The sequence below is a fragment of the Gallus gallus genome, chromosome 17, assembly GCF_016699485.2.
Source record: "Gallus gallus isolate bGalGal1 chromosome 17, bGalGal1.mat.broiler.GRCg7b, whole genome shotgun sequence".
Lineage (NCBI taxonomy): Eukaryota > Metazoa > Chordata > Aves > Galliformes > Phasianidae > Gallus > Gallus gallus.
The window spans coordinates 7,069,854-7,094,908 of record NC_052548.1 but is presented as its reverse complement, the minus strand read 5'-3'; the positions used below and the strand labels follow the sequence as shown (position 1 = coordinate 7,094,908).

Below are 25,055 nucleotides of genomic sequence, written 5' to 3'. Positions count from 1 at the left end.
TGATGTGATCTAAGACTAAAAAGAAAGCAGTGTTATCTTTGTGTGTGAGCTCTGGTAAGTGAATCTTGCACCTGAAATGGAAGCATTGTCACATAATTGGGGGGCAGGTTCTGGTAGGGTGAAGTACTGAAAAACATGCACTTAACCAGTATGTGGGGGTGCTTTTGGTTCCATAAGGGCAATGGCTTTCCCTGAGCAAATGAGCTGCTAGCTTTCTCTGGCCAGAGTTTAACCATAACCTTATTTCTGTTGTGACACATTCATTGCAGTGATTAGTGCTACCTTTCTTCTTTTATCCCACTGCCAAAGTAGTGTATGTGATCCAGTTCAGTGACACACAAGTGGCTTACAGAACAAAACTGTGTAGCAGTTCAGGTGGTAATTGATGCTGGTATAGTTTACACGCTTGATGTATCCAAGCTCAGAGAAATGTGCTTTACTAGCAACAACTGCATTGTAGGTGTGTTGGGAGGCTGTTAGTCACTGTGCCTGTCCCGTTCCCTGTGCTATATGGTGCAGAGCATTTAAGATAACGGGAGGAGAAGTCTGACCTTTGAGATGCCTGCGAAGTGAAAGCAGAATATGCACGGTGTTCAGCCTAACTTATTCTCTGTGTTGCAATCTTAATTGTTTCAGTGAACCCCGACCTTCTCAGCAATATATGCACTTCTAAAACTGCTGTCGCTCTTCCTTGATGTTGCGCGCTGTGTGAGAACGAAGGCTGCTTATTTTACTGCCGTGAACCGGGCAGTTCTGTCACTCCCACACTATAGATAACATGCTGGGATGGGTTCTCCCTTTATGCCTGTAGGAACGCTTAAAAATACCTTTGTCTTTTAAACCTTCTGGCTCCACTTGCCAGGGCTGTGTTGACCTGTCTGCTGTTTTTTCACACATTAAAAAGGCTGCTGTTCTGCAAGCTGCTGAAAGACCCTATGGCTGTGGAAGCCATGAAGTCTGTCTTTCTGTAAATAAAACAAAGCTGGCAACAGTGTGAATGAGAGGATGCTTTTCTGGCTGTTACATAGAAGTTTGTCAAGGGAATGTTCTCTTAAGGCTTCTCTTGTTTTCCTTCTGCTTAAGCAATCTGCATTTCAGAGCACGTTTTCTTCTGAAACTGTACTTATTCCATGCTGGAAGGAGTTTTGTTTTAACGCTGCATTTTGCTTGTATTATGTCCACATATAAGTGATGTAATTCTATAATTTGTTTTCCCATAAATCATCTCTGAGGCGTGGTCAGTGGCTCAGGCATTTCTCTTATTTAAAACTAGGTTTACTTTTGTCTATGTTCACAGCATCACAGAACTGCAGAGGTTGGAAGGAACCTCAAGACATCATCCAGTCCAACCCCCTAAACTTGAGATCTGTCAGCAGAAGCTTTTTCCTCCCATTGTCAGTCTGTGCCATTAAGGGTATATCTGGAATGAAATATGTTTGGGTGGTTGGCAGCTCAATTCTTAGTGCAAAAACGTTCCTGGTGTGATGCTATCGGTCCTTGACGCCACTGAGAAGGGAAAGTCCCTGGTGTGAGCAGAGTGCTGTTTTTAAAGGTTTTTGTCTTGTTAATCCTTTGGTTGTACATAAAGCAGCCTTTCCAGTAGAGGTGAAGTGTAACTCCATGCCACTGCTCCAAACCATAGCCGTATCTATACTGATGATATCCAACCTAGTACTTTCCTGTTCAATTCTTCTCCTTACCTGTGTATCATTGCACATGCAGTGTGCAGTTGAGTGCTTACGGGAGGATGCCTTTGCTAGCTATACCTACAGATACCTGCCAACCCACCAGAGGAAGGCAGGCAGTTTGCAGGAGTGTTATCCCATGCTGGAGAAAAAAACTGGGGGGTTTCATGCTTCTTGGTGTGGTAGCAGTGGCAAATATGGCTGAGTAATGCTGAGAGCAGGTGATATGTGTGGTGTGGGCGGTAGTCATGGGAGCAGTGCAGTGCTGCTGAGGGGGAGGCCGAAGCAAGACCCAAAAACATCAGCCTCTCCTCCCAGCCTCTTGTCTACATGCACATTTCAGTGCTGGTAGTACTGGTGAGGCATGAGGGGTTCCAGTACTGGCTCACAGATGAGCTGTGTGCAGGCACTAATTAGCAGCCGGATCCAGTAAGCGAAGGCACGTGAGCTGGGAGACAGCTGCGCCCAGAAAAAATGGCAGTTTCCAAACACTGAATGAGGGTAAACGTTTTCAGCCTCAGTTGAGGTCCAAAAAAATAACATGGAAACCCAATGATTTAAGTGACTTCGTTATTTTTGTAGTTACTGAAGCGTGGTGAGGTGTTGCAGTTTACTTTCTGCCTATAGAATGGAGAGACTGAAGTGGCCGACAGCTGGAGGTGGGCTCTTTATTCACAGCCTGTGGACTGTGACAATACCAAGAGTAAGCAGAACTGTGGTCCTAAAAATGCAAGGCGCTCTCTCTGGTCTGCATGAATAAATGATGGATGAAATGGCTGCTGTATTGTAAATGGAATTTATAATGTTAACAACATAATACAGTCTCTTGCCACAACGAGTCCATTCCCAAGTCGTATATTAGGTCTCCTTTCTTGTCTTTAAGATGCTTGGGAAGGAGCCAAATGCCTTATTCTTTAATACAAATAAATGTAAGCTAAGCAGTCCTGTACGTTGGATGTTGCTGATACATGAGACCTTCTAGCCATGTGTGCCTGCCTGCTGAGGCCTCGACTGATTTGCCACCAGCTCCCAGGCAAATGGGGGTAGAAATGAAAACGAAGGTAGGCTGAGTACATTCAATACAATGAAAGAGTAGAAAACTTGGTTGTACAGCCTGGCTGACTACGCTGTCCTGTTTTGTCCTGATGTCACTGTTTTACCAAGCAAGAACTCCTTTCTTGGCTACAAGGAGAGCTTCCCATCCCTTTACTTGAATCCCTGGAATTGCAGAGTAGGGTAGGGTGGAGCTCTTGGACCTCTGTTGTGTTGTAGGCCAGGAGAAAACAGCAGTGTGGTTAAAAACGAGTTGTCTTTAGGCTTTCCTCACACGTCTCACCCTGCAGTGAAACTTGTTATGACACCTAGAGAATCAAAATGATAAAAGGAGCCCTTAGGACGGTCTGAAGCTCTTCTCTGCATCTGAAATCAGTGTGCTATTCCTGCATGACAATGGGCGCACGCCCCAAATCTCTGCCAGGAGTGCTGAGAAGATGGCAGTGGAAATCTCTTCAGAACCCAGGTCTGCTCTTATTTCTGACAGCACTGCTCAGCTCCCCCCTTGAACTTTATTTAGGATGCTTCATGGAAGCTGATTACAGAATACAAATGGTTGGTGAGACTGTTACCGCTCACTACCACTAATGGATTGTTTTCCCCCTGGCCTGCGTGGGGTCGCAAATCACTCTCACAGAGGAGATGTCTGCTTCCCCATCCTTAGAACAAAACCAATGGAGAACCAGCATACCTGCTGAGTTCCTATAGGTGGGATTTTTTTCCTCGCTTCCGTGTCCAGCTCACGTGGGCCATAGGTGTCACACTTCTGTTTGGTGAGCGTGCAAATGTGCACGAAGCCAAACTGCTGTAGGCTTCTCCGCAGCTGGGTCTGTCCTCCATCACATCAGGCAGGTTTTGTTGTCTGGGGCTTTTGATTGCGTGGATTTCAGTGCTGTCAATAGTTAAAATCAATGAAGAATTTGAGGTAAACAAGCAAAATCAAAAGCTCTACTTGTGCTGTTTGAAGAGATCACCTTTTTGCAGACAGGAGTACAATCTGAAAACTTCTAGAGGAATCAAATGCTGGCTGCTGACGTGAGAACCTCTTGAAAGAGCACAAGTGGCTTTCCTTGGAAGGAGAAGTACCTGTCTGCTCACCTTTCCACTGGCGAGGTATTGAGCTCATTGGACAGCTTCTCCGTTAATGCACAAACATCTCAATCTTGAGAAGAACTTTCAGCTCTGCAGATACTTGCTGTGATGGTTTCTTTCTGTGTGATTTCAATAATGCTTGATTCTCTTGGTGTAAACACCCATGTGCTAACAAATGTCTGCAGTTTAATGGGTTTGCAGTGCTGAAGCTCTCTGTAAATTTACATTATTCTTTTAAATGCCAGGTTTTGTGAGAGGTGAATTTTTTTTCTTGTCTTGCAGGGGTTTCTGTTTTCTGATTCTAAGTTCTCCAATGCAACTGGACAGGTGAGGCAGTACCTGGAGCTGCACCGAGCGGGGCTGGCTTCATGGAGGAGCTTGAAGGTGCAATCTACTGCCCAGCCTGCAACCACAGCTCGCTCTTCTAGCTCTATTGGGTGGATTGGTTTTGTTTCTTGGTTTTCTTGCCCTGTCCACCACCTTCAATGTTTCTCAGGTGTCCTTTGATACTGCTACAGGAGGATTAGCACCACTTTACACTTCTGCATGCAGTTCATTGGGCTCTGGTTAAAGAGGCCCAGGCACTGAACACTGCAGTATTCGGGGTTCATGGGGAGGTGGTGCCACCTCTGGAACTGAGTTAAGGAAGCTGGGGATGTTTTGTCATGGAAACAAGGAGACCCCCCCCAGACATCACCACTCAAACAAGGGAAACTCCCCAGCCCCCCATAAAAGCTTAGTTTAGTGGTGTATCACCTTCAGTAATCTCGGGCTGTTCTGAGCTTTGTTGTGCTCTTCTGTGGTTATTTTCTATGGGAATTCAGTGCTGCCGTTGCTTGGCACGTTCCCACTTGCATCTCATAAGTGTGCTTTCGCAGGGAATCTGCTGGCTGCAGTTGGTCTGGGATATGGCTTTGTGAAGTAGTAGATTTTCCATTGCTTAATCTAATTTGCTAGAGAAAAACACTGGTGCAGGGAAAGAAGAATGTGTGCTTCACCTTCCAGAAATGTCATTAGAGACCTTGATCTCGTTACAGTCTGTTCTGTGCTATTACTTGTAAGAACAGTAACATATAAGGATTTGAAATATATCTCAGTAAGAAAGTATAAGGAAAGAGCAAGTGTCAATGGCAACAGACAGCAAACGGCTGCGTTAAAGGGAGGAAATGCTTGTGTCAGCCCGTTCCCTCAATGCTCCAATCTCAGCAAGGTGAACTTAACCCTCATTTCTTCTATAGTAGACTAACTGAGCCCTGTAACCAACCTCTGCCGTGCCCCTCAAAACACGCACCAAATTTCTCTGCTCAGTATGGCTCTGGGAACGACGCAATTAAAGTTCTTGTGTTGATGATGATCCCCTTGTTTCTTGTCTCGGGTTTCTCCTGCCTTCTTTTACATGCTTGACTGAGTGTGCTCCCTCCACAGTGATTCTCTATGAGTCTCTACACTGAAGTCCCAGGCTGCCGGATGATGTGGGAGGTTGGGCAGCTGAGATCCCCTGGAGAACCACCCCTGGGCTACCCAATGTTCTTCAGCTGCAGGCTCATTTGGAGATGGCATTTCAGCACAAGGCTGGGGCTTAATATAGCGTTCATTGTCTACAGTTAGTGGTGCAACCTAAGTTCAGCAAAGTAATTAGGAGAAATAATTAACAGCTCTCAGTGATGAAGCAGCATCCCTCCCCTTTCCCTCACCATGTGGTGCACCTTGCCAGCGACTCAGAAAACACAAGAGGACTTTATGAATCAAAAAAATAAGTCTTTACCTGTAATTAACTGTGCACACAGAAAGGAAAACGTGGCCATCAAGCAGCAATTGGTAGTTGCTTTACTGTAGGAGGATACACCGTAATCAAACGCTCATGGCAAAATGTCCCTTTAGGTTGTGGTTCTTTTATAACATTTAATTCAAACAAAAATAAGTCTCTACCAAAAAATAAAATAAAATAAAGGATTGGAACCGTACACTATATGGAAATGTGTGGATAAGACACTGCACTCCTTACGCACCGTACGCCTGATGGCCTCTGTGTTCTCCATAAGTGCAAGAAAACAAAACCCGGCAATGAGATACAAAATCAATGCAGCAACTGGAGCTGTAGGCAACGGTATGTGAGCAGCCAGGCCCGGCTGGCGGCGGGACCACACAGCGGCATGGAGCAGAGTCCCCTCTTCCCTCCCTCCCTTCCCTTCCTTGTGGTGTTGCGTGGCTCTGATGTTATCATGAGAGGCTCTTTCAAAATGGGACGCTAAGAGGGAGGAAAGAAAAAGGACACCCCGGCTTCTACCAAAGTAAATAAACGAACCCTTATAAAGAAAATCTCCCTTGGATTGCGGCACTGTGGCACCAGGGCCTCGGGTCGCCCTGTGCGGAGCGGGGAAGGAAGGACGGCCGTATCCGCGTGGCTCTGCTGCAGTCCCTGCACTGCTGCTCAGCCATCAGCTCTGTGCTGCAGCTGCCCCGCGTGGTTCCATGGTCAGGAGTCGGCCCCTGCTTTTCAGCTGCTTGGAAAGTGGCCGAAAGACGTTGTGCAAGTCCTAGCGTGAAGGAAGGCAGAGGAGCTGGTGGGGAGAGCCACCGTTGCCTTGCGCTCCCCTCGGTGCTGTGCCTCGGCTGGGCTCCCTCCTCCTGGCCTCAGAGGTCAGCCCAGCCGCGCAGCTGCAGGCCCAGCACACCGAGGAGGACGGTGCTGATGGCGGCCCGTGTGCTGGAGGCACCATCACAGTCCTTTCTGTCAGCTTCGCACCGTGACTGCTGGCACAGGACCCCCTTGAAGCCCACCGGGCAGATGCAGCGCTGGTTCTGGTAGCAGGTGCCGCCGTTCTGGCAGAGCAGGAGTTCATCGTCACACACGTTGGCTGTAGGGAAGGAGGGATGGCGGTGGGAGTTGTGCTGCGGGGTGTGAAGCCCCTCGGATGCAGCAGGAACCAGCAAGGTTTTGGTTTTCTGCTTTGGCTCCGAGGGGCTCCATCGTCAAACCCCTACACAGCGAGACCGGTCCCAATGCCAGAGGAACAGAGCTGGGGCTGTGGACTTCAAAGCTGTTTTGGATTTGGGAGGAATGACCAAGCTCACCCCTCACCATGGGACGGGCAGAGACACGCACCTTGTTGGAGATCTGCACCTCTCTGGAAGTGCCACCCCTGGTGGGACACCACTTCCCTCACTGGAGATCCTCTCCACATTGGAGATCCCTTTCTCGTGGGAGATTCCCTCCTCATTGGAGCTCCCCCCATGTCCATGCCCACCTCCCACCTCCCTGTGCCCTGTTGGGGTGGCTGCCCGCAGTGCTGCCGGCTACTCACGGAAGCAGCCCTGTCTCCAGTAGTAGTTGGGCAGGCAGTCGTCGCACTTTGGCCCCGTGGCCCCTTCCTTGCATTCACAGTAGCCGGTCTCATTGCAGCGGTCGTGCAGGGAGCCGATCTGATTGCAGTTACATTCTGGCCACGAAGACAATGCTGTGAATGCTCACCCTGCCCGCAGGCTTTGTGCCTCCTCATGCCCCCATGGAGGAGCTGGGGACTTTGGAAAGGCCTGGCTACGTGCCATGCACTGACCCTGAGGGAGCGCATGGCTGCCTGAGACCACCCTCACCTTCACCATAGGCAGCCCCCGTGGTAGCAATGCATCTGGACCCAATTGGAAAGATTATTTGGGCTTTGGTGCCCAGAGATATTACTTTGGGCTTGGTGGATTGCAAGACCCTAACAGCTGCTGTCCTGTGAGAGCATCCCAGTGGACATATTACCCTCAGAATGGGCTGAACCGAAGCCCATCTCACAGCACGAGGTCCCAGGCCCAGTGCTGCTCCCGAGGCAGCATGAGTGCTCACCTATGCATACATTCTCATCGTCCAGCTCCGCCGAGCTGTTGCGGTAGAAGCCCAGGCGGCAGTGCTGGCAGTGCTGGCCCCGCGTGTTGTGCTTGCAGCTCACGCAGGTCACCACGTTCAGGAAGTCGATGTAGCTGCAGCGGTTGGAGTGGCCGTAGCACTCGCAGTCTGCAGAGAGGAGGAGAGAGAGAGGTGGGCCGCGGGGAAACCTTCTGCTCCAGCAAAACGCAATGGCTGCTGCCTGTGGGACTGAGTGCTTGCAGTGGGGGCTGTACCTCACTGCTGCACGGGGGTTGGGTTGGAGGTCTTTGCTCGGAGTGGGGCCAGGGTAGTCTGTCCCTGCAGGGTAAGGACAGGCAGGAGCCAGCCCCAGGACACAGCTCTTCAGGGAAATGCATAATTACAGGAGCAGCCAGGGGGCTGTGGAGTGCTGTCAGGTGTTAATTAAAGAGCTGCCTTGTTAATCAGTAGAGCCCAGCTTGATGTTTGGGAGAAGGGAGAGACATGGGGCTATGCAGGGGCATGCAGAGCCCTGGGGAAGACTGTGCCCTGCCTGGTGGTGACAAGGAGGAGCTGGGCTGGCAGAGGAGGTGATGGGAGAGCTCTGGATGAGCAGAACCTGCTGCATGTGCAGGTAAGCCCTGGCTGCTTCTCTGGCCTTTTACTCATGTGTCCCTTTTTAGCATTGCCTTTGCAGTAGCACTTCCCCAGGCAATGCCTGTTGTGAAGCGTGATGACTCTCAGTTCTGGCTGAGTGTGTTACAGCTTAAAATGAGCATGTGCTAGGATGAATGGCTTGTGTGGGCTTCTTCCAAGGGAGTTGGGCACAGGGAGGTAACCCAGCACTGCCTGGCATGGCACAGGGTTGCCATTGCTGAGCAGAGTGTTGCTCCTGTCCCCACTGTGCTGGGCTGACCTTTCTCAGCTGTGGGTGTGTGTTGAGAAACAGCCACCTAGGTTTAATTTCTAGCTGGAGGAACTTGGTTATTTGCTTCTTGTGTTTGCTTTTTATTACTGTGACGTGGGATGGTGGACACCTTGCAGTACTGTAGTGCTGTGTTCAGGATAATGAACCATTCTGGGAGTTGAAGAGGACAACACAAGAGGAAGGGAGGGCTCCTGGCTGCTCAGTGGCACAGTCATCCTGCTCTGGAGGTGTCCCAGCCAGCTGGCAGGGGACAGTGTGAGCAGGGACGGCGTTGGGCAGGTCTGAGCTTCTCCAGTGCTGGAGAGGTGGAGGTGGGTTCAGATCAGGGGTTTGGGTCCAGGCTCCCACATTAAACATTCCAGCATGGCAGAGTGATGGCAGGGAAGGATGAGCAGGCATGCACGTAGGGCTGAAGGAGGAGATTTATGCCGATGAAATGAAGATCAAGGAAGATGGAGCATGGCAGAGGTTTCCCCATGATTTGCAGCTGCCTGAGTAGGAGCTGAGACCCTCTGTGAAACAACCACTACCTGCCTGATCACTATCCAAAGAACTGCAGCTCACGTGGTTCTGCTGCTGCAGTTCACGAGCAGTATTTCACCCGAGGTGGGTGATCTTACATAGACAAACCCTCCCCATCTTCTCCATGTCTGAGGCTGCAGCTCTGGCGAGGACTGGGAGCCCTGGAGCTCCTCACTCCCTCCTCTTACCTTTATATGTCTCAATAGGAGCCACTGGGCCGGTGTCTGGTTGGAGCCGGATGAGTTTTGAGTTCTTTGAGGATGCTTAAGAAAAATCAGAGACAAGCTTTTTCTCACTGCTCCGCACCACTTTGCGTCCTACACTACCGCGAGCATCTCTGCTATGAGAACAATGATGAGCCAAGTCAGGAACACCGCGCTGGCAGCGTGGAAAGCTATTTCTGCACCAGACAGCTGGTGGCTGCTAAATTTCTCCTCTTCTTCTCCCCTCCTCAAAGTTTGATGCATGAAAAATTCCATGCACGGCAGTATTGCAATGCACAGAGCTGAGTGATGGGCAGAAGGAGCCGTCCACACATCCCCTGGTTACACGTGGGATTGGCTTGGCCAGGCTGAGGATCTACAGGTCTAAAGAGCTCCTGTCTGCGGCCTTGCTTTGATGACGGCCATGCAGACAGCCCCTCACCACCCTCAAAAAGCAGCTAGGACCACAGCTAAGAGCACAAAAGCTACGGAGGTGGTATAAAGCACAGAATCCTGCAGAACCCAGGCTGCTCCAGCCCGCTTGCCCATCCCAGCACCTACCTGACTTCTTCCCATGCCTCTTGCCTGCAGAGTGTGCTGTGCGCCCTGCTTTGCTCTTCGGAGCTGCTACACGAGATGATAAAATATATCTGAGTGCTGAGGTGGAGATACAGAGCCCCCCGTGCCTGCCGTGCTGGGCTGGGTGGTGGCTGATCCACCAGGAGAAGCAGCTGCCCGTGGCTGAGTTGGTGCTCGTGGGACCCCCAGTGTATCTTCCACGTTCTCCAAGTGTGGAAAAGGCAAATGGCCTCTCAAGGAATGGTGGACAGGGAAACTGACTCCCGGTTTCTCTGGTCTGTCCCACCCATCCACGTCTGCCAACCCTAGAAGAGCCTTCAGAAAGGCTTCCATGGGCTGGAATGAGCAGAACTGAGCTGATCTCAGCTGTGAGTGGGAGAATGGATTGCACGATGTTGGGCTTACTGGGGACGGGAGCGTTGTCCCCAACCTGTGGGCAATGAGGGAGAAAACAGCCCTGCCCCATCTCTGGGAAGGGACCTTACCTCGAATGTTCTTGGGAGGGTCTGGTGCCTTCAGCTTGGGTTCAGGTGCTGCCACTTTTGTTGGGCTCAGAACAGCTTAAGGTGGCATCAGTCAGAGAGAACATCAGATTTAATACAAATCTTGCACTTGCTTGTTTCAAAAGGTGAGAAAAGGACACTGGAAGCTCTATTCAGGTACGGAGGGTAGAGCCACGTGTGGTTGAGGATACACTGGGGCATGTATGGGAGACAAAATCTCCTGGAGATTGGTCTTCCAGTACAGAAGCTACTCCTAAGGGGAGCTGCTGGACAGGTGAGTGCTGACGTGTGGTCACTGCATTGCATGAAGCGTGGAGAGAAGCAGACTGCTGCCAAGACCCAGAAGTCCCCATTGTTCAGTACAGACTGTCAGCATCACCTGGCATTGATGCTAGTGGTGTTGGCCTATCTCGCTGCTATTTCAAATACAATTTTTCCTCTCTGTGAGGTTAGAGATAAGCCCAAAAGCACAACAGTTCCAACGATCCTGAATTCCAGCACTTCCCCCACTGACTATTAGCAGATGCTGGGTTGTGTCCTGGCCCGGCTCCAGCTGGTGTTACATTCTGCACTGGAAGGGATGCTGATGTCTATGGGGGAGATAGCTACAGGCATCTCAGCTGGCAAAGGGCAGTGAGCACCACCAGCAGCTGCCGAAGCGTGTGTGCCAGTGGGAGCCCTGAGGAGCTCCAACTTCAGCCCCAGCAGCCTCCCAGGGCTCCCAGCAGGAGCTTCATAGCTCACCGTAGGCAGACACGTGGGAGACCTGAAGCAAGGAAATATGTAAGAAGGCATCTATGCTATAAACGACACAAGCCTATCTGTTTACAAAGTTATTCTGGTCTCAGGAGACAACAGGATTTCCATGATCCTCTCTGTTCACCCCAGCAGCAAGCCGAGAACAATCTCTTCTACCACTTATCATCCTCATCTTTCATGTATGCGACTAAACCCCGAGGCTCAATCCAGCCTCACCAGATTACCGGCTGCATGTAGGGCACAGACAAACCCCCAGCTTTTCCCAGGCGGGAGGAAGAGAGAGATGCATGGAAAGAAGATCTGCAGGGCTACAAAGGAAAGCGGTGGGAGCGGGGATTGGCTGGCAGGACCCGGCTCAGCCGCGTGCCTCCTACCTTCTGCTGCCCCAACCTTGGCCGGGGGGGAGCCCACCTGCAGCGGGGCGGCCGCCGACAGGCCAGGGTAGCCTGGCAGCAATGAGACAGAGAGCTGTGTTAGGAGGGGTGCTGGGGAACTGGAAACCAGCAGGGAGCTTTGCGTTGTGCTAGAGGACAAAACCTGGCCCTGTGGCTGTTGCTGGGAGCGCGTGCCGTGCAGGGCTCTGTGCCTCGGTGGGATTTGGCAGCCAACATCCCCACACTGCAGTGCAGAGGACGGGAGGGGAGCAGTGCGCTGAGCTGTCTGTTCTCAGCCCTTCCGAAAGCACTGCTTTCGTTCAGTTCTGTGTGCTTGCAGAGGAACAGCGCACGTATCCTACGTTGGAGGCACCCAGTCCTGGTTTCTGCTGTAAGCTCGGCCTGCTTCAGCCTCTGCTCTTTTCTTGGAAATAGCAGTTAGAGAATTTGCAAGCCCCTGCAGGGAAATCAAAGCAGCGGGACATTTATAGATCCCTAGTTTGGTTTCTCTGCACGCTCACAACCCCACCGCTTCCATACCCCTCTCTGTCTCCTCAGTAGTGGTAACAATCTTCAGGTTTGCTAGAAAACAAACCGAGGAATGCAAATTCAAAAGCCACATTATTAATTTCAGGCTCCAATTGGGTAACATAAGGAGGAGGAGGGAAAAAAAATCCCTTGATCCTTGCCAAGTTTCAAAGGACAAACCCGAGTAGGAGAGAAATGTGATTTCCCAGCCTCGTCAAGGGGATCATAAACAATGCAGAATAAGAAAGAATATATTTTTTTTCCTAAATGATGAGCTCTAAGAGAAGGTGACAGACATTGTCCTTTTCAGCTGGAAAGTGGGAACCAATTGATATTAATACGCTGTTAAAGGAGAATATGAAGAAAGCCCTGTGCAAATTGGCAAGGGTTTAATTAGAGTCACAATAAAAAACAGCCCTGGAGGCATTTTGCTTTTTAGTCATTCGCATACACCTCCACTCCATCGCGTTTGCAGAGCCAGGAAAATTATTAATGCTCATTATCCTGAGAACTTTTCCTTTGTAGCTCTGTGACATTAATGGACAGTTCTACGTTTTGGGAGTGGGAGAGAGGTGTTTCACCCAAACCCACTCCACGCCAACGGGAGCACCAGGCACGTCCTGCTGGGGCTTCAAAGGCTCTGGTGGCAGCCCCGGGTCCTGGTGGGGTTTCTGGTGAGGCGGCAGAAAGTGAGCCAAGGAGTCATTCTTTGTAGAAAAACACAGTGGGGGAAGAGATGCTTGAAACAGTGCAGAAGTACAGGGGAAGGACCTTGAGAAGCCCTTGTCTTTCCCCAGGTGTGTGACCATCTGGGAGAGAAGGGCATCGGATGTGCTTGTCCAGCACCAGGGAGTTGGTGAAACCCAAACCAAAGCTTAGGTCGGTTCTGTCCATCCCAGAAGTGAATTGGCACTGCTGGGTTACAAACCAGAGGGAAAATGGAAGCAGGAAAACGGGGGAGGAAAAAAAAAAACCAAGAAAGCTCCTTTTGCTTATTTTGAATGTGGGGGAAAAACGTAACAAATGGCAAGGGGGATTTGACAGGCTTGGGGAAGACTTAGAAATACCAAACCTGCAGGAGGCAGGGGAGAATGGCACTTAATCCATCCTCCCTGGGGTAACCGCTCTGCTCCCTTCGGCAGCCCCCGCCATGCTCAGAACACAGCCCGTGTTGGTGAACCCACTCCTTTCCCCTCTCACCACACAGTGGGCACAAAAGCATCCCAAGAACGTGGGCACGGCTCCTCCTTGACCACAGAAAGCACCGCGACAGCCAAAGGGAACAACCAAAGGAAGCCGCTGTCTGCCAGACCCGCGCAACCCAGAGTCGGCCCAGCTCTGATCTACCGCTGTAAGTCTACGTGCTGCGCCTGGCTGCTATCCCAGCGTGCGGAGGGATGGAGGAGAAGGGAGAACACATCAGTCTGGCTGGAAATACCTGCTTTTTCCTCCTTCTCCTTCATGGGCACAGAGGCAGCGGGCTCGGAGGCAGGTCGGATGATGCTTGCTTATGGTGGGAAGCAGAAATTCAGAGGGTGAAAAAACAGCGTGTATGTTAGAGGGCGAAACAAGACAGTGATGGGACAGGGACCTGGGGGGGGGGTTATTAATGTCTGTCTGAGCTGACTTTTAAGTAAGGAGGAATTTGTTTCATGCTTCTAAAATTGAGGAGAGAGGCAATGACAGTATCTCACCTGGGGATTGTTCCCCATCTCGGGGTTATTGCAGCTCGTGCAAGCGGGTCTCCTTTTTTTAATGAGGTGTTTTCCCTGAGGTTCAGGTGAGTTCCATTCAGAGCCCCTTGTGGTATTTAAAGAAGTACTTTACATTTTGCAGGGTTGCAGTGGGGAGAATGTCTCTGGACACAAATGGCAGACTGGAGGCAGGGGACCAGATTCCCTCTATCAACGGACCATGACAGCTGCAAAACCCCAGCCTGAATCTCCTTTCCTGCACAAAGGTAGGAACTGGGGGCAAACTCTACTCTCTTAAGCTCTAAGACAAATGAGGATCGGGCTGTGCTTTGATTCCCCATCACAGATGCTATGTTCTGGGGTGATGGAGGTGGTCAGCTCAGCCCTGCCCCTGTAGAGGCACAGATGTGGTGGCTGCTCTGTAGTTTATATTTCTTTACCTACTTATTACCCGGTGCTCAGGGCTGATGTGAAAACACTATGAGGGCATTGATTCTATCCAGGGAGAAGGGATAACCCTGAAATGCAGGGTGCTTTCCAGGTTGCTCAGAGCAGCTTGGCCCTTCACCCCCAACACTGTGCTGCTGCCTCCCTGCCCACCCCAGATGGACAACACTCACAAATCATATGTGAGATAGGCACTAAGCACACCACCCACGTACACATAGCGCTTGCAGAAAACAAACAGTAACAACAAAACAGGCCTAAAATATTGCTGTGGGTGAGCATGGATAAAAATCAGATGACCCCAAGCGTGCGGCAGAGAGGTGGTTCCCCATTGTGGACATAGTGGTGATGGGAGCACTGGGTGGCCAACAACCACCCCATGCACACTGTAGGTTATGTATATGGGTGAGGAGAGCTTTTGGGCAGAGCAGAAGATTACCCAGAGCCCATGGAATTTGGAGATAAACCCCCAGCTTCCCGAGCGGGGTACCTCCCTGCATACAGCGAGATATTCATAAACATGTAATCAAGTTTCCTCATCCCTTTGACTGGCTTCTGGCAGCTCCCCCAGACAGACTGTTACTAACATACTGTGGGTGTAAATCGTCCTCCTGGGAAATATCAGGCCCAGAAAGCATGGCAATGGGAGGAATGCGTGTCTAATTCCCCCATGAGAAGCTTAAAAAAAAACGTCCTGCTGTTAAGTTTTATCTGCTCGTTTCCAAAAGAAAAGAGAAAATGATGTCTCCTTGTTCGCAGGGGAGGGGAGGAGGAACCCCCAGGAGAAAGCACAAAAGTTTTCCTCCACGGGGTGATTGCAGAAATTAGGAAGGGGTGTTACAGGCGTGTGCGAGCTCCATTCTCTGCCCTCTATTTGTGCAGAGCTGCTTGGGGATCGTTGGTGTGTGCCAGCTCCCTCTGAACGCTGCCCTTGAGCAGGCAGCCAGCCTGCAGCTCAGCACCAGAGCTGGGACTTGGGGCAGGATTTGGAGAGCCAGCAAAGGCAGAGGCAGCCCCCTGGGGGAGGTTGGGTAGGAAGGTGAGCAAAACCTGACCTGTCCTCTTCCATTGTGCCTTTTTGGAGGAAAAAAAAAAAAAGAAAAAGGAGGAAAAATAGGGAAAATTGTTGCTTCCCTGCATCCAGTGCTGGCTTCTTCCTGCTGCCCTGATGGTAGGAGAGGGGGATGCCAACCCACTGCGTGGTCTTGGGCTCCAAGGTGGACCTATAACTGTTGGCTTCATGGTTGGAGGAACCATGGCACCTGCTCCTAGTGCTCTGGGACTGAACAGGGGCAAAGCAAACCAGGACCGCTCCGAGGTTGAGGGATGTGAACCTGTCAGGCTGGTTTTTATCCATGTCCCCGTATCATCCTAGAGCACAGAAAACCCACAGCAGCCCCACCAGAGGAGCCAGGGTGGGAAGAAGGCAAAAAGAGGAGTACAGGAAGCATGGCACCCACCTGGCTGGGTGGTGGTGGAGGCAGGAAGGGGGGCGCTGGTGGTGGTGGTGGTGGTGGTGGTGGTAGTGGTGGTAGTGGGGGTGGTTTTTGCGGTGGTGGTTTTTGCAGTGGTAACCCGCTGCGGTCGCTCAAATGCTACCAAAGAGAAGAGGTGGGAGGCACTTTACTGCAGGGCACAGAAGCGTTCTCTGCCCCCCCCTGGGCTGAGCTGGTGACCGATTTCCCAGCACGGTTCCAAGTGGGGCACTGGGAGGTTTCTGCAGATTAAGGCTGTGACGCTGGGAGCGCGTGCGCGCGGGGCTGGAGGCTGTGGCTGCACCAGCTTACCCTGTTGGTGCCGATATTAGCTTAAATACTTACAGCTCTATCATAAACTAATTGCCAATTAGACTGGAAAAGAGGAAAAGAAAGCACGCCCTGTGCAGAGGAGAGAGCAGGATGGGCTCCTGCTGGCTGCCATCCCCGTGCCAGATGGCAGAGCCGTGCCCACCCCAGCGCCCCAAAGCCGCTCAGCACCAACGACATCAACCTGTGCCTCTGCCATTTGTTCCTTCCCACCCACATCTTCCATCCACCAGGGCAAAGGGTGCTGGGTGCGATGCCCATTGCCTGCCACAACAGCCGGGACCGAAATAACATGTGGAACACAAATTCCTGCTTAACTTACACCTGCTGCCCTCGTGTCCTTGTTTGTCCCGCTGCTTCATGCAGATTATTGTGCTTAATTTCATAATAGCCCTGAGCTAGTTTAAATACTTAATTTAGGTCACTTCTAGTCTCCTATGCGGGCTAAATAATCTCTCCTTAACTGGCCTTGGATACAAATCCCTCCTGTCTGCTTCCTGCACGTTGCTCTCAGCACACCCCCAGCTTCATCCTGGCAGGAAATTTTGATGGGAAACATTTTCCAGTGAAACAAATGCGGAGCTGAGGATGCCAGGTTGCGTAAAGGGGGAGAAGGGTTGCCAAAACGTTCCTGATCAGAAAAGCAAAGAGTGTTTTGGACTCGTAAAGCTTTTCTTTTTTTAATCCTAAATTACTTAAGGGAGACTTTTAGCTTCTATTTGAAAATTTTAAATCAAATTACTCTAAATATGCTTCGTTTACCCAGGAAAAAAAGAAAACACCTATTCTCCAGCTTTCAGTTAGGTGCGTTTTCCTTAATTGCATTTGAAGTTATCTGAAACCACTTCTCCTCCAGTTCTTCCCACTTGCCTGCAAACTGAAGAGCTCAGTATTCATTCAGCTCTCTGATTTGTTTCTTCTGGAGGGCAATTCTGAGCCACAAAACCCAGAGCCAAGCTGCTGCTTCCCCCAAACTCAGGGCTCTTTGATACCAAAACCACCTCCAGCTTTGTTAAATAAGGACCCCTTATTATCCCAGCCATCTTTCAAGAGAAATCCCTGCTGAGCTCTCCACTCTTTGCTGCAGACACCTCATAGACATATGTTCATATACATACACGTGGACGTACAGACGTACACACACTGTATGTGGTTTTTTATAGGTAGCCCAAGGTGACCCAGCCCGGGTGCTGCGCCAAATAACTCAAACCCAGCTCCTTCTCAGAGCAAAAGCCTGCAGTACTGGGGGGGAAAAGTTCACAGCGAGCAGCGGTGATTCTGAAGAGTCTTTTTTTATTTCCTTTCCGGCTGCCATTCTAACGAACCTCATGGGGGGAAACCATGCCAGAGGAAGAGGCAAAATGAGGCTGCTGAAGTCAGGGGAAGAAAATATAAGACTCTTTGACAGGACAGCAAATGAGGAGCAATTAGGGAAGACTTATTGCCTGGAAAATGATAATGGACAGAAAACAACCATTTTTTTTTTTCCTAGCGACACCCACAAGGAGCATGCAGCGAGGTGTTAAATGCCAGCATTTCAGTTAGGTTTTTACTTACTGCCAAAGGCTGAGCCTGCAGCTGCACCTGGAAAAGACAAGGAGAAGTGTGGTCACTGGAAGCAGGAGATCAAACAGGTGCACAGAGTGGGAGCAAACAGCAATTAGTTAGCAGAGGCCTTGCTCATAGTCAAATATGCCTGATGCATCGTCTTAACAGCTGCTTTTGTCAAAGCACAGAGGAGATGCCCGGGGTCTGATATCACACGCCTTTCTCATGGCGTAGAAGAACCATCTTGGTCCTGGCTGAAAGGTTTTCTGTTCATCTTGACCTACCTTTGATGCCCGGTGAAGGACAAGCACACCTGGTGATGTTCCCTGCGCTAAGTGAGGACTGCAGGGTCTGGACCAGTTTGTAGCATCCATGCAGACCTCAGAGGGAGAGAAGGTGTCAGTGCCTTTCCCATAGGGGGCTGCAAAGCCACGGGATTCAAATCTGCCACCTGAAGGCGTGGAAAGGCTCAGCTTGGCACGAACACAGAGCAGGGAGCCACTGGTGGAAGACTTCCAAGAGGAGAGGGCTATGGAGAGCAGTCCCTCTTGCAGAGGAAGAGGATGTTGATGGAGGAGAGGGAAGCAACAGAGAGGTGGGGGGAAAGAAGGAAGACTGATTGACAGATGGGAAGAGAGATGAATGGGAGAAACGAGAGCAGAGGAGAAAAAGAGATAGGGAGAGACACAAGGAACAGAGGGGAGGGAAAAGGAGAGAACAGCATGTCTGTGCCTGTCAACACCAGAAACTTTCCCAGTCTCCTTTGAAGCGATGCAGCCGCTTGGTGGTAGCTGACAAGCTCGTTCCCTTTCAAAGAACCTGCTCGTCTACCATCCCTGGCACACACAAAACATTCCCGTCACGGCCTTCGGAGCCTGGATTTCAGCTTTGATCATCTTAAAGCACATAAATCTTTCAAAAAATTGGGGGGAGGGAGGGAAAAGATTCTCTTTGGTAATGCTCAAAGCTTCTGCTTGAAAGGCCGAAGGGGCTACTGTGGCTCCATGACATTTAAACAAGTCTGTTGATGTGGACTGGATGGAAACCCAGAAGAAAGTGGCCCATCTGTGATGCTTCCTGCCCCAATTCCCTGGCCCGAAGGATGGTGGGTAGACATCCTTTCTCTCATCTGCGCACCTTCACTTCTGTCACTGTCTTGCTGCAGCAATTGGATGAGACGGGAGCTGAGCAGAGGGACTGCAGCACTCAGTGCTGCCTGCGACGCCGACACGCACAGAACAGGATCCAGAAATCAGCCAGGATCGCTGTGGTGCAGCTCCTGCAGCCAGCTTCACTAGGCTCGTGGGCTATGGGAAAGCCAAGGCTCTACTGTGGCCAAATAATTTCCTCCAAGGGACATTAATTTACATTGTTACGAAGCCACAAACCTTTACTTTGGCCCATACTTGTACAGATCTGAAGTCATCCTTGGACTCATCACTGATCTCCACCCACCAACAGAGCCCCTTTGCGCCCACCCGGATCAGTTCTCGTTCCTCTGTGCACCACACCACAGGTAAATACTCACTTCCCTTCTGAGAGCTGAGCGCCCCGTGCTGCTTTGAGATGGAGGAGGAGAAGATGAGAGCTGTTTCCCCACCATGGGCATTGTGCAGGTTACTTACATGCATTGGGGGACCCGTTGGGGAGGGGCAGGTAGGATCCTGCTCGCCAAGACCTGGAGCGAAAGTTCTTCTTGCACTTGCCGCAGTCCTGCCCCGTGGTGTTGTGCTCACACTCGCACTGGAGGCTGCCCTCCTTGAAGGTGCACAGGTTAGCGTGGAGGTTGCATTTGCACCTGGAAGAAGACAGGAGAGATGTCTGTTTTGCTGCACCTTGTCCTTACCCCGACGTGTTTGTAAATGGAGAGGTGAAGCCGGGTTGGTTAACCCTCTGCTGTTCCTTCTACAGTGCTTTTCCACTGAACCCGGGGAATTTGGTGCTGTGGGGTTATGATGTCCCGGGTGGATCTGCACAGTGCATTCCGAGATGGGAGATTCCTTATTCCTCCCAGCCAGCCATGGGAGCAGAGACCATTTCAAGGTAAGACAGTCTCCATTCGAGACCCCAGGAATGAGTCCTAGAATGAGTTTCTAGCACAGAAATGCAGCTGTCAGCCCAGATGTAGGCTTTCACTTGGAGGCAGAAAGGACAGCTTTGGTTTCTTGGATGGAGGAGAGCAGTTAACACCAACATGGCAGTCCCTCGACCCCTGCACGGTGTGCTCAGTTCAGGAGTGTTTTCTCCCACGTGTGAAGCGGCACAGCACAGCCTCTTTTCACTTTGTGCAGTGCAACCCCAGCCCACTGTGCCCAAATTAACGTCCAGGAAACGTCACCACCAGAACCTGCCCTGTAGTCAGTGCCTCACTGGAAAAGGCAACAACGAAAACCACTATTCAGCAACCTGCAAACGTTAACAAACTTTTAATGAGCTGTAGGCCAGCGTGCAGGGAGCCATTATCACCGTGCACAGCAATTCCTGTTGCTCAGACTCGGGAGGTGACATGTGCAGAGCACAGAGGCTGAGCTCACGGCTCACACGTGGCTCTGCCCAGCACCCAGCTCAGCCCATCGGGCAGAGGCTGTGGGTACCAAACATCCCATTTCATTCTGGACAGTGGATCCCAGCACATCATGATGGTTTCTCACTGCTTCCCCCGTCATGTAATAGTGTACACCCTTAAAAGCAGATCCATTAGAAAATAGCGATGCTGAACCTGATGTGAATGTGTGGAGCAGTTGACCAGGATGTGTTCTGCCTTGTAGGGCTCCTTGCAGAGCCAAGGGGATATGAAATGCTTGCAGAGAAGCTGTGGGAAGAACAGCCTGTTTCTTCTTGTGCTCTGGCAGCCCAGGAATGAACAAAGTGGATGAGGCCGGGAGCTGTGCTCAGGTCCCTTCCTGGCTGCAGGCACCACGCATGCCCACGAGCACTTGGAGCCCCCAAAGAGGCTCCCAGGCACCGTGCTGATGTGGTGAGCCCGCCTCTGCTGCCTCTGTTCATGCATGGCTGGATACACCGACCTCATGTATGATTTCTTTCCCTCCTCCCTCCCTGTCCTTAATTCTAGCAAACCGTGCTCAGAGGCTGAGCATACACTGGGTGAGCATCCCCACAGCACAGCCCTGCCCGGCTCTGGCCAAGCAGGGCAGGGAGTTTCACAGCCTCTAAAGAGATAGAGGGGATCAGGGGAGCAAATGGTGCCCGTGGAGCAGGGGCTGCCACGCTCAGTGTGCTCCATTGGAGCCCGGAGCTGCGTCAGGCTGAAAGCAGACAGCCTCCGAGCACCCACACTCCGCAGCTGAAGCACGGGGTGGCTTTGGGCAGTTTCACCCCTGGGGATGATGCACTTCAGCTGCTCCGTGCCCATTGTGGGGACAGATTTCGGCAGAGCCGTCCCAGCCCTTTGGCAGAGGTGACGCCCGGCCCTCGGTGCTGCAGAGCTGGGCTCTGAATTATTCAGCGTCCAGCGGATACGGCCTCCTTCTCTCACTTCCGAATTAGCGAGCGGGAGGGGAGGAGGGAAGGAAGCAGGCAGGGGAGGGGGTTAAAGCGGGTCAGAGCCTCACTGCGGCCGCACCGGGCCCTGAAGCAGAGCAGCGGTGTTGGAGAGCCGCAGCCGCCTCCTCCCGTCCCTGCACGGTGTCCCTTCCTTTGCCAGCGGGCACTGCTTTACTGGAGAAGAGCCTCACTCCCTAATTGGTGTAAACAAGGAGAATTAAATAAAGAGCAAACGCAGGCAGCCTCTCACCCTTCTCACCTATTTCTCACTGCTCAGCCCGTCGCTGCTGTGCAGAAGTTTTGCTATCCAAAAGATCAATTTTACTGGGGAATTGCTTGCTGGCTTTGACCTTTGAGGATCATCAATCTAAGCAGGGAACTGTAACCCCAGTGAGCTGACCCCCCAGCACAGCACTTCTCAGAGCAATCAATCAGGCTGCATTATTTAATAGCCAGCAGCTGGCCCACGTTGCCATTCCCTTTTTGCCCCAGCATTTCTGCATCTGGGCTTTCCTGCTCTGCAGCTCAGCTTTAACCCCTTCCCCAGGCTTTTCCACATCCCCCTCTGGGCCTCCAGCCCAAGGACACGTTCCCGCTGCCGGTCTGTGCTCAGCATCGCTCCCCAGCCAAGATCCAGCTGGTGGAGACTGGAGAAAATGACATTAGCCCGGTCCCCTGGGTGGGAGCCGCTCGTCCTGCTCGTCTCTTCTCTTCTTTCCCGGGCGTGCAGCCATCTCAGGGAAGGGAGGATGAAGGGAAAGGTTAGGAGCTACTTAGCAATGAGGCTTAAAGAGCAGCAGTGGGGCAGACACCTGTGCTCTGCAATGGTGAAGGCAGCAATGGCCCCGGTCCAGAACTGGCTCTGCTCTGCCTGCAGCACAGCGCTGAGCACAGGGTGCTCCGAAGGGCTGGCGGCTGTTCTTATCCTGTTCAGGTTGGATACTATGGACGAATTCTTCTCAGATTGAGTGGTAAGGTGCTGGCATAGCTGCCCATGGAGTGGTGGAATCACTGTCTGCAGAGGTGTTCCAGACCCATGGGGATGTGGCACTGAGGGACGTGTCAGTGGGTGTGAGCTGGGGTTGATGTTGGGCTCGGGGTCCTTAGAGGTCTTTTCCAACCTTCGTGATTCTGTGGTTCTATTCTACGATTCTCCTTTCCAGCTCATGGCTCCAGACTAACAGTGATGGCAGCGGTTCTTGGTGAGTATTCAGAGCCCACGTGTGGTGCAGCCATGGTGGGTGACAGCAAACCCAGCGGGAGCACAGCACCCTCGGTGACCTGGGGACACTCAGCTCTGCTGCTGGGAGGTGTACGCAGCTGCCTTTTGCACTGCAAGATCACACCATGCCTCAGCAAAAGTTGCCAGAGCAACACTTGGCCCAACACGCTGCAGTTTGCACGATAGGGTATTTATGAGTTTACCCTTAGTGCAGGTCGTTTGGCTGCTGCCTTCCCTCCAAGTGGTGCAGAGCGGTCAGAAGGCTGCCAATGCCTCCAGCAGGGAACGGGAAGGCGCTTGGAGAGCCAAGCAAAGCTTACAGAAAGTGTCCTTCTTCTTCTTCTTTTTTTTTTTTCTCCTTTTTTTAAGCCATAAAGAGCAGCTCCCCATCCCTGCGTTTCCCCAAGTCAGCATCCTGGAGGTCACAGCAGCTGGCGCCAAGACATCAGGCTGCGGGAGCAGGCACAGCCCGCGGGCGGGCGCAGGAAAGCAGCCACCTCCCCTGAGCTTTCACTGCCAATGACTTTAGAAACAAGTTCTAAAAGACCTCTCAGCCCTTCCTTCCCTTCCTAAGATCCTTATGTGTTTCACAACCTCTTTTCTGCCCGTAGCTGCGTTTTGAAGAGCGCAAAACTCAGGAACATCTCTTTGCTCCTTTCCTTCCTGACCTCCTTGCTGCACGGGTGAGGACAGAGGGCAGCAGAAGCCACGATGGTGTGCGACCACCTCTCTTTCCAAGCCTCCCTCTGGTCCAGCCCACGCTGTCATCTCCACCCTGTGCTCGAGGTGAGGATGCTGCTGCAGGTGGCCCAGGGATGCGGTTAAGACCTGGTACACTCCCACTGGCTCCCATGCTCTCTCCTATCCATGCTCTGGGCTGGCAGTGGTGCCCCCCTGCTCCCTTTCTGCTTACCCGAGCTGGCATTGGGGAGAGATAGAACACAGCAGAAAGCTGCTAATGACTGCCATCCAAAGGAAGGATTATGATCGCTTTCCCCTGAATTGTTTGCTCTCACTGTAATTGATGAGCCTTTAATGAGTCTCATGGGATGATGTGTTTGAAGGGAGCTCTTTCCTCTCCATCCCGGAGGAGAACGGTGTTTCAACTGATCTCAGCTCTTGGGGAAACATGAATAACTCTTCCCCTCTCTCTATTGTCATCCCCAGCCATGCTCACAGCACGCTCCAGCAGCTGCCTGCCCGTGGCTCACCCACTTTTTACCTGCTCCTTTGCGACTGTTTTGGCAGCTCAGCAAAAGCATGGAGCAGATCTGTTGGGCAAAGCACGATGAGCGCCCAGCTTGGATTGTTTCTGGCCCATCTGTGCATGCAGAAGCAAGGAAAAATAGCTCCTAATGGCTGGTCCGTGTAAGAGGCACTGTCTCTTGCTGAGGATCTCTTGGGCAGAGCGGGGCCGAAAGGGCCATGCAGACACAGAATGGGGCAAACGTGGCTCATTCACCCAGGAGCAGAGCCAGGAGTGTAACTGAGCTGTGGTTGAAGCCGAACGGGGAGGAAGAGCCAACTTAATGCTCTGCTTCTTTCAGTGTGAAGCAGGGAGGGAGGCTTTGGGGTTTTGCTGCCTTTTGTAGAGCCAAAAAATGAGCAAGAAAGAAAAAAGGGCCCGGGTTGGGTCGGAGGGACGTGCTGTGAGTGGTTCCTTTTCCTTGCGGGTTTTTGCTTCTGGTTGTGCGGTGGGGACTGATGAGGGGAGGACGCTCTGCTCACTGCCCTTTGAAATGATTTGAGGTTTGGGTTGCAAAGAGGAGACAATTTAAAAGATGCCAAAACGGAGAGCCTGCTAGCTGGCTGTTCCCATTCAAGTGGCTATTTATTTGAAATAAGTTGACACTCACCAGCTGTCAGGATCCCGCTGACTGGTGGAGCATTGTTTGCATTCAAAGCTGCCTTAAAAAAGCAAACACAGAAGCAAGCTTCCCCATTAGGGGGTCAGGCAGCAGAAGGGAGGAAGGGTGAGGAGGACGTTGCAGGGCTACATGACCGTAAATATTTGCAGAGTAATGTGTGTAAATGCTCTTGGTCTTTCTCCTGGAATGCAATAACGCCTGCAATTGAGTTCATTGGCCAAATTGGATTTGGGCTCCTGTAGAAGTCTCTTTATATTAAGTGCTTTAACATACATCACCTTCTCAGTCTATCGACAAAATTCTATTATCTGCTCAGGGCCGGACACAGCTCGGCAACAAAACCTGGGCGGAAATAAAAACCTTCACAAAATTAAGCAAGGAGCAGGTAATGGGACCTGGGCATCTGCCTATAGACAGAGTGTCAGCAGTGCCAGGGTACAGGGGGGGATTTATCCCTAACTGCCTCCTTCCCTCCCAGCAAGCTTCCGTGGGAGTAAAGCCCTTTACGAGACTGTAGGAAAGCAAAGCAAGCAGTTGCTGTGCCTTAACTTAATTTAACTATATGACCAAGAGCAAGGTTTTGCTTGAACCGAAGCTAATTCCAGCCTGGGTGAGTGCCAGGGAAATTCATCCTTCCAGCTCTCGGGGCTGCCTGGCGCAGAGATGAGGACGGAGTGAGGACCGCATGGCACCGCTGGCGCAGGCTTGGCCGTCCTTGACACCAGGATGCTGTTACCTCCAGGGATCGGTGTGTGGCTGCAAGGGGCTGTGGGGACAGAGCAGGGCGGTGGGGGCTGTGCCCACCCTGGTTTTTGTGGGCTTCCCAAAGGTGCTGAGTGGGGGTGAGGCTGGTTGTGAGCTGCTGGGTCAGACCGTGGGGGAATGTAGAATCACAGAATCCTGAAGGTT

The 25,055-nt window shown here is 51.6% G+C and overlaps 1 protein-coding gene and 1 long non-coding RNA gene across 3 annotated transcripts in view; one reads left to right on the top strand and one right to left on the bottom strand.

Annotated features, from left to right (window-relative positions):
• Window positions 1-5,634: 5,634 nt before the first annotated feature.
• Window positions 5,635-25,055, bottom strand: part of NTNG2 (netrin G2) — a 39,163-nt gene continuing 19,742 nt past the window's right edge. Inside the window, exons 4-13 of one of the 2 annotated variants that reach the window (XM_015279756.3) lie at window positions 19,178-19,350; window positions 17,562-17,588; window positions 15,660-15,794; window positions 13,497-13,565; window positions 10,380-10,454; window positions 9,877-9,942; window positions 9,301-9,375; window positions 7,663-7,830; window positions 7,136-7,270; window positions 5,635-6,688 (exon numbers count right to left, since the gene is read on the bottom strand). In XM_015279756.3, coding sequence (XP_015135242.2) covers window positions 6,465-6,688; window positions 7,136-7,270; window positions 7,663-7,830; window positions 9,301-9,375; window positions 9,877-9,942; window positions 10,380-10,454; window positions 13,497-13,565; window positions 15,660-15,794; window positions 17,562-17,588; window positions 19,178-19,350 — 1,147 coding nt within the window. In that variant the 3' untranslated portion in view covers window positions 5,635-6,464. The remainder of the gene's footprint in view (window positions 6,689-7,135; window positions 7,271-7,662; window positions 7,831-9,300; window positions 9,376-9,876; window positions 9,943-10,379; window positions 10,455-13,496; window positions 13,566-15,659; window positions 15,795-17,561; window positions 17,589-19,177; window positions 19,351-25,055) is intronic. The other variant, XM_015279758.4, reaches the window with a different exon arrangement.
• On the top strand, window positions 8,151-15,303 carry LOC107052210. The gene is made up of 3 exons (XR_005840552.2): window positions 8,151-8,296; window positions 13,266-13,409; window positions 13,895-15,303. It is a non-coding gene; the product is annotated as an uncharacterized LOC107052210 (long non-coding RNA).